The following is a 9229-nucleotide window of genomic DNA, read 5'->3' as shown; positions in this document are numbered from 1 at the left end:
TGGATTGTCCTAAACCATGTTAAGTAATGCTCCATCAACCAAAAATCATATATTTTTCTTTGTTTAATTTATTTTTTTTTTTTTTTTTTTTATACAAACATAATGTAAAACAAAAATTTTCCATAGTACAAATAATTAAACAGATGAATATAATTAAATATTAGTATTAATCTGTTATTATATATAAATACTAATTTAAGATTCTTTCAACTAAAATAAGAATATTTATTTATGAACAAATACCTTCCATTTACTGTATGCACCTCCTCAGTCTGAAAAAAAAAAAAAGGAATACTATAATACTGTAAATAGTTGACTAATTAATAAATGGTAACTTTTATCACTTTAAATTCTACATAGGTAACACTATCAAAATCCTTTAATGGTTCCAAACATAACTCGGAAGATTAGACCTTCAAGGACCAATGTAGCCATATCATTATCCTGGTTTGAAAAGGTTCTAAAAAAATTGTTTTCCTTTAGAAATCACTCACAACAAAGCTGTAAAGCATCCTAATAAATTTCATTGCTATTGGTAGAAGATTAAGGGACTAGTAGAGTTGTGTTAGGACAAAAACATAAGCCTACCAAGAGACCACTTATAATAGAACAATTGTAACTTTGAAATGGTTCACTCTTTCAAACTTTTGGGGTATTAACATTGTTTTATTCTGGAAAAAATTAACTTTGAAAGTGCAAAACTTTCAACTTGAGTTGTGAATACTACTAGTATTTAATTATTTTTTTTTAATATGAGGTTCTGAATTAAGTTGGAAAATACTTGGAATTGTTTTTATTACAATGGTTTGGACGTGTAGAGAATAGACATCACATCAATTTCACATGGCTATGCTTCGCTTTTCTACTACTTTCTTAAGATTTGCAGAGTAAAATTTTCCATTTCTATTAATGAATCTAATAGAGGACCTCTTTACTATTATTTAAATATGGTTAAAATAGTTTGTTTTTGATGTTAATAAATGTTTTATATTTTTATTTTATAAAACTAGATATATAATTTATTCTTTAGCTAAATCAAAATTGAAAACCCTTACTCACACCCTTTCTGGAAGGCTTGTAGTTGACATTAGGTTCAATTGAGTAGATCATGAGAGAACAAAATTTGCGAAAATAAAGGAGGAATTATAAGAGAGAGGACTTTAAAGCTTGAATAAGAACTTTGTATCCAAAGTGTAATATATGCCAGTGTATAAAATTATTCTGTGTCAAAAAAATAAGCTGGACAATTTTTTTATTGTTAAGTAAAGTTTCTGACAAGAAACAAGTTTTATAAGTATTTTGTTTTTTCTTTGAATTCTATAAAAAATCATAAAACATATAGTGATATATTTTAAAAAAATATGTCAGAGCTAAATCTATTTTTTATGATAAAAAAATTGTACAACTACAACTGAGATATGAGCACGGCCAAACTGAGCCACCTTAGTCTACTAATGCCAATTCTTAAATAATTAGAAATAAAAACATTTAAAATATCATTTTTCAATTTAAAGGAAGATTTTTTTTTTCTTTTTTCGGCCAAGACTCCCGTTGGAGTCCTATACTGCCTAACCATAGTTGGGGGTCAAAGTTCTTCATTTTGTGGGACCGCCACTCAATGAAAAAAGTCAACATCCCAGGTCGGATTCGAACTGGCACCGCCAATAGACATCAAATTGGTAAGACTGTGTCTTAACCACTGAGCTGTGGGCAGCCCAAAGGAAGATTTATCAGTTAATTAAATTAGGCTGTTTCCTCTTCAACACATTTTTATGATGAAAACATTCTGGTTGTTCAAGCCATCTTCAGATACAGTGTCTCTTAGGACTCAGAAATATATTTAATCACATAATAATCATAACAATACAAATTAACATAAACAGTTTAATCTCTTATAACAATATGGACTGAATTCATTTTATTAATTAAAATACAATATTGATACGGTCATATGCATATAATTGAAATGAATTACAGCCAATATTGATCATATTGTAACCAAATATGTTAATTATCAATTGTATAATTTTCATGTGATTTAGTAAATACCTGAGTCCTTTGAAATAACCTGTCTACCTGAAGACGGCTTGAACAGTTAAAATGTTTTCATCATACAAATAAATGTGTCAAAGAATAAACAGCCCAACTAAATTTAATTAAAAATATCAACTCCAGCAATAAGGCTTTTATATTCACATATATTAACAGTCTAATGAATGATAGATAAATGTAAAGAAATAAACCTCTAGTTTTTTCTCTTTTAGGCTCCTTGTTAGCCGTTCAATTTCCACCATACAACTAGTTAAATTCAACTCATTCTGATGAAGGGCATCTTGAAGTTCTGTGACTTTACACTCAAGCTCAGCACTGTAATTAGAGTTACAAAAGATCATTAACAAGTAGAGATAGATATTTCAATCACAACAACTTTAAAATACTGATCTGATAATGTATTATTGTAGTAACAGAAGAATTATAGAGAAAAAAGTACAAACATTTCTTTTTTATATCATTTGTGTATGTAGCCAGTAATTTCATATAATTAAAATTGAATGAACAATGTCTTCTTCACCCACAAATCTTTAAATGGTACAAAAGTTTATTGTGTTTCTCGCCTCTTTCCTTCCTTTATAACAAAAACTAATGAAGAATGTAGCACAGCAAACATTTTTTATAATCAATAGGCAAAATGAATTATTTTAAAACTAAAATAATTAGTAATTATTTCAACCTAATAGTATGAGTATTTGTCCTATATTTATTTAACACCTTGACCACAGTTGACAACACAATATCATCAAGCTGTGGTCGCTTGGGAGCATGTATGACGATAAGCTATTGTGAAGATGAGTTACTGTTCTAGCTTGCGTTCGGAGTGGTGGGGAAAGCTCTAGCACCTTCCTTTCACCTTGGACTGTCCTAAACCATGTTAAGTAATGCTCCATCTTCCACCATCTACGATCATTATGGAGTCTTCCGTCTTAAAGGATTTTTACACTCCTTCAAATTTTTTTATCACTGGTGAATTCAGTAAAAATATGTAAAATTAAAAGTATATACATTTATTTAATTATTTATTCTTTTATTTTAAATACTTCCTATAACATATTTTAAATGTCAAATTTTTTTTATTTTTCAGTGTTTTGGATTATTTCACATTGTCTGTTTATTAATGAAATAAATGTTTTATAGAAAAGGTAGTAGTATAAAATAACTTCCTACATATACAGTCCTTAATCAGTAAAAAAAAAAAAAAATTATGTATCAGCTGATTAAATACATAGATTCAGTGGCTTAAAAACAGGAATTTAAACTTGATTCAGCTAAATATTACATTTTATATGTCATAGAATGCTTATTTAAATTAAAATAAATAAATATATTTATTTAAAAAATTTTGGTTTTCCACTTACTCCACTGCGGTCAAGGTGTTAATGATGATATTACTAATAGTATTAAGATAACTATTAATGAAATCACAATTTTTTTTTCCTCAGATTTCTTTCTATTATTGAGTCTTAAAATGGATTCTCATGGAATTGGGAGAAAATGGAAAGAGTAGCATGTTTTGTAAATACACTATAATTTATTATTTTATAGACAATCTCATAGCATTCCACTGTTCACATAACACAAGTGTTCTTGTTAATCAGTAATTTCTTATCTACATTTAGAGTTATTTTGTCCTAAACCTACTGAATGCCCTACAGTATCCTTTAATAGTGTTGCACTTACTCCTGTTGAACAGATCCGCTACCTTGGACTACATTTGGACAAAGGAATAACCTGGAATCTTGACAAAAGACAGGAAAGTGCATGTTGATTTCGACAATTATAGCACTTACTAGACAAATTCCAATTCATTACAAAAGACTGATCTATATGACAATAATGAGGCCTATCTGGACATACAGAGTTCAGCTTTGGGTCTCCACTAAACCTTCAAATTCCTCTTGTATCCAATCCTTACAATCCAAAATCCTTCATAAAATCCTAAACACTCTTTACTTTGTCACAAATAAAACCATCCAGAAAGACCTTAATGTAACCAGATATCAATTCTTCCATTATAAACTGCCTAACCATCAAAACAATCTAGTTTCTAACCTTGCTTCTTCTTCTATTCCTGACAATCCTCTAAGGCGCCTGAAATATGATTACAGTGCAACTAATGGGTAGTTTTTCTACATGCCTGTATCACTCCATTTTGATCTTACATCAAATTTACTTGATGTATTTTTATGTAAATACAGTTGTAAATAGCAATAAATAAAAAAAAGGGTTATTTTATTCAATTTTAATAAACTATTCTAAGACATAATTAATTACTCATAAGTAATCAAATGAGGCTAGCTTATTACATTAATTTTCATATAACTAACAGACACTCAATTTGGAAAACAAAATATGCTTATTTATAATAATAATCAAAGCTTGATTCTATAGTGTAGCAAGCAATTGAATTTCATAGTCATAAAATGACTAATTACTTAATTTTAATAATAGTTAAGAAGATGTTTTCTTGTATAGCATGGTGTCAAAGATATGCTAATAAAATATGAAGAGAAGGAATTTAAATTTTAAAAAATACTAGTACAAGATACAAAATGCCAATCAAGTACAGTTGTAGAACAAGGAATTTTGATAAATAAAAGGGCATACTATAAACTAACAAATATTCTACTGCAGGAGTCAAACATTAATAGTTATTATAATACTATTAGTAACATTATTAACACGACCATGTGGCTCCCATAGGAAAACACAATTTTATTTTTCTTCACCAGGCTCTATTATTATTATTATTTATTTATTTCTATTTACAACTGTACACTATAATACATTTAGTAAATTTGATCTCAGTTATAAAGGAGTGATACAGGTGTGTAGAGAAACTACCCATTGATAGCACTCCAATGACTTTTTACATTAGCAAATCTCGTGGCCATCTTCTTTTCAGGCGCCTTGGAGGATTGTCAGGAATGGAAGAGGAAGCAAGGTTAGAAACTAGTGGGTTTGGATGATTAGGGAGTTTATAATGGAAGGGATGATATCTGTTTCCGGCTAGATCGATTACAAATGGAACATTAATGTCTTTATGTATTATTTTATTTGTGACAAAGTAAGGAGCATTGAAGATTTTACGAAGGATATTGGATTGTAAGGATTGGATACGAGAGAAATTCAAAGGTTTAGTGGAGCCCTAAACCTCAACTCCGTATGATCAGATTGGCCTTATTAATGTCATGTAGATCAGTATTTTGTTATGAATTGGAAGTTTAGAACGTTTGTCCAGTAAGTGCTGTAAGTCTAAATCAACGTGCAGTTTCCTGTGTTTTCAGTGTTGTGTGATTGTGAGGATTCCATGTTAGTCGTTTGTCTAGATGTAGTCCAAGGTAGCGGATCTGTTTAACAGGGGTATGATCAACATCATTGAAGAAGACAGTAGGGCAGTTGGAAGGTTTACGACGAAGGGTAAAGGTGATTTTTTTTTATCTTTTGTTGGGATTTATTTTAATTATCTAATTTGACACCATTCTTCGAGGGCTCTGATATAGGATTGGAGAGTTTGGGATGCAATTAAAGGGTTATTATTAACTTTGAGCACACATGTGTCATCGGCGTACATGGTGAGGAAAGTGTTAGGATTGATTGGGTTGTCAACTGTATAGACGGTGTAGAGGATGAGACCGAGGATACTATCTTAAGGAACACCAGGGTACTGAGAATAGAAGGATGAATAGGAACCATTGTGGTTTACTTGGAATAATCTATCAATGAGAAAGGAACGGATGATGAGAAAATATGTATCTCATCAGGGTCTAAATAGAAAAATAGCAACAGTTCTTCAGTTCTAAAAAATGGTTTCACCCTCTAAAAAATAAACATTAAAAATCATTACTTTTTTTTTCTCTCAAAGTAAATAATCTTCATTTCTAAAACAGGAGTCAGTTGAGGAAATCTGATAATTTTCTCATATTAAGAATACTTGAATTCCTTCCACTTTATCAATCCATCTCGGAAATGGTCTTCCATATATTCATCTTCCTTCCGACAACTGATATATAGCAGTCTTCTTGATAGCCATCATCCATTCTCTCCAGAAGGCCAAGCCATCATATTCTTTATATCTCGATGAACAACACCACAATATTTGCTTCACCATAAATCTCCATTAACTTTAGATTTCTTTCTGTTACTATTGTTGTGGTTTATTTATTGGCCCAAAAAATCATTTAGAGATTCTTTTTTTTTTGTCTGTTTTTTAATTTTTTTAAAATTTTTTTGTGATAGGCCAATATTTCACGGTCAAATATCAGATTTATAATGATAGATTAATAAAGTGATAGATTGATTAATTTAGCTAAACAAAAAATCTACGTCAAGCTCAACATATTTACTTCACAAGCTGCTTTTAGCCGTTATAGAGTTTGTAAAAAAAAAAAATAATAATTTTGTTCATAAATTTTTAAGCGGAGTCATTAAAATATACATTAATTATTCAAAGAAAAGATGATAGGATTCTGTATTGAAACATTTTAGAGAATTGGTTATTGTCAATAACGTAACTACATTGTGTAAGCTCTTAAGCTACTTTTATTCCAGTTTAATTTTTAAAAAAAAGCATCCTGTTTCTACAACCATATTAATTTCTCTATTTTCCTCCTTTTCCAATTGTAGTGTAAGTTTCACAAGAAATTGAATAATAACATTTATTGATGTTTATCAAATATTTAAGTATCTACAAGAAAAAAAAAAAGAACAGAAAACTGTAGAAACTGAGTTTGAAACTGTAGAATGCAAAATTATTTAACAGTACTTACTTATTTAACTAGCTATCTTACATAGTTTTGCATTTAAATAATAGGATTAAAACAATGGAATCCATACCTAACTAAAAAAAAAAAAATCCATTCAGTTTTCCATTGTATCTAAAGTTAAAACTTCTTGGGCTAAATATTCACTAATTTTGATTCTTAAGTTCAATTGCTACACAAAATTTTATTTTATTTTTAATAAAAAAAGATACAGAAAACCATAACAGCAATAAGAGGATAAATAAATGGAGCCAAATAGTTATATAATAGAAATAGATGTCGAGGTTTAGAAATTTAACAAGTATTGACTAAAAATAACACTAGAGCTGTAAATTATGATGAGGCCTTCATGTACATAAGAGGTTTTGAAACCACACCATTGAAACAAATTAATAACTTGAGGTGAAGAAGACTGTTCACTTCTCTTTAAATGAAATTACGTAATTAATCTCTATATTAAGATTTTATAGAATTTAGATTTTTACACTAATATATCACATATGAGTAGTTTATCCCAACTATGAAAAATATTAATGATTCAAGTAACCAAATAAAACAAAAGTTTTAGGTTTTAGAAAAAGTATGAAGATACTTTATTTATAACTCTATTACCATCTCAGGCAATTCTCACAGGTATTCATAAAAACATAACAAAATCTTTAATAGTGCATTGATTCAATTTCCATTCTTACAAATAACAATTCTCTAATTTAACCAATTACAATTCTTTAATTATAACTTTTCAAATACCTTTAAAAATAGAACTTAGTGTTTACTAATATAATAGACTAAAAAATAAAGTATTTCTATCTATTCATTCTATTTAATTAGAACCAATCACAATCATAATAATACCACAGTATAAATATCAAGTGAAAGAATTGACCATTAAAAACTAATATGCTATATCTGTAAAAATATATTCTCTATTTTTTGTCAAAAGTTAGGTATGAACAAAGGTATGCCAAAAATTGGTCAAATCAATTTGGTGAATGGATAAGATTCAAGTTATTCAATACCCATCAGACAAATCATAAACAGAATTCCATTTTAATCAATGAACAGAATTTAACCTATTTTTATTTTAAACTCAAAATTAAATAAAAACATTTTACCCATTTTAAAAAATAATGCTTATTTTAGTAATGTTTCGACGCTTTAGCCTTTTTATAACTAATCATTACAAGTTTTCATGATAAACTCTGAAATTATATATCCTGCATATAATCTTCTATAGAAAATGATAAAATGGCCGAAACATTACAAAAAATAAAAATGTTAAAAAGTTTTAATTGATATATTAAACGTAACGTGGTTCTATAGTTTCTTCTTAACCTGTTAAGGTTAATGTTAGAATTCCCGCTGATTACTTTTTTAAATGAATCACAAAAATAGTTTTATACATGGTTATTTTGAAAGTTTACACTAACCTCATTCATGACATCTTTAAATTCTATTGAACAAGAAAGGAATAGTTGAATTATTTTAATATATTTTTAATAAACATTTCAAGATATTTGTTTAAATAATAATTTAACCCTATCAATGATAACAATTCTATAATAAATTATTTGGCTTGAAATTTAAGTCACTTTAAATGGTCATTTTGAGGTTATCACAGTGCTGATAATAAGTGTCTAATAGTACTATTTGAAGGAAATAATCAATCACAATTATTCATTTAACATTATACAGAAAAAGATGAAAACCAGTACCTCCTTTTTGATTCATTTCCTCTTCTTACGGTCTAAAAAGAAATTAAAATATATTAAACCATATCATCAACTGATTTTCTTAACTATAGTTTAAAATGCTAAAGTAATCCAGCCTCCAATTGTTGTTGGCTTTGCTTTTAGAAGATAAACTGTCATAAAGTCACATAAGCAAATACAATTAATTTTACAACACTCTAGAGTGGTTTTACTCAAATGATAACTACAATTATATTGTCACTGCTTATATGCTGCATGATAAGCTAAGCTTAGCTCCCATTAAGTACAGAAATAATAAAATTGCCAATTTTGAATTTATTATATTTTCTTAAAAAATTTCACAAATGAATTTAAAAAAACAAAACAAGTTTAAAATTTTCCAGCCAGTCGATATCGATTGCGTTGATACCGAGTGTGTTTAGGTAAGTCAGTTTTAGTACAATATGCGCCTTCACCACCATACCTGTGAAAAAAAGGTGCTGGCTTAATTTATTCTTTATAATTTATTTAAGTAATCTCCAATTGAAGAGAAACTTACTGATAACAACACGAGTCTTCACAACACCTAAACAAATGAAAATATTTGAAAAATGAACATATAATTAAAAAATTAATATTATTAAATCCTTTCTTTTATGCCAGCATTGATAATTTAAAGAGATACATTGTTTTTTCCCTTATATAATAAAGATCTATAGG

General features: G+C 28.3%; 1 protein-coding gene across 15 annotated transcripts in view; it reads right to left on the bottom strand.

The window, feature by feature from the left end:
• The window catches only part of LOC106692531 (putative leucine-rich repeat-containing protein DDB_G0290503), a 115778-nt gene that overhangs the window by 98928 nt on the left and 7621 nt on the right, over nucleotides 1-9229 (bottom strand). For 14 of the 15 annotated variants that reach the window (XM_014438514.2, XM_067047590.1, XM_014438518.2 and 11 more), the window contains 3 exons: nucleotides 8534-8565; nucleotides 2244-2367; nucleotides 244-272 (listed from right to left, as the gene is read on the bottom strand). In XM_014438514.2, coding sequence (XP_014294000.1) covers nucleotides 244-272; nucleotides 2244-2367; nucleotides 8534-8565 — 185 coding nt within the window. The remainder of the gene's footprint in view (nucleotides 1-243; nucleotides 273-2243; nucleotides 2368-8533; nucleotides 8566-9229) is intronic. The other variant, XM_067047595.1, reaches the window with a different exon arrangement.

The sequence above is a fragment of the Halyomorpha halys genome, unplaced genomic scaffold, assembly GCF_000696795.3.
Source record: "Halyomorpha halys isolate HHAL.00 unplaced genomic scaffold, Hhal_1.1 Scaffold59.1, whole genome shotgun sequence".
In the NCBI taxonomy this organism is placed as follows: Eukaryota; Metazoa; Arthropoda; class Insecta; order Hemiptera; family Pentatomidae; genus Halyomorpha; species Halyomorpha halys.
Note: the sequence above shows the minus strand (reverse complement) of the source record. Positions and strands in the feature narration are given on the sequence as shown.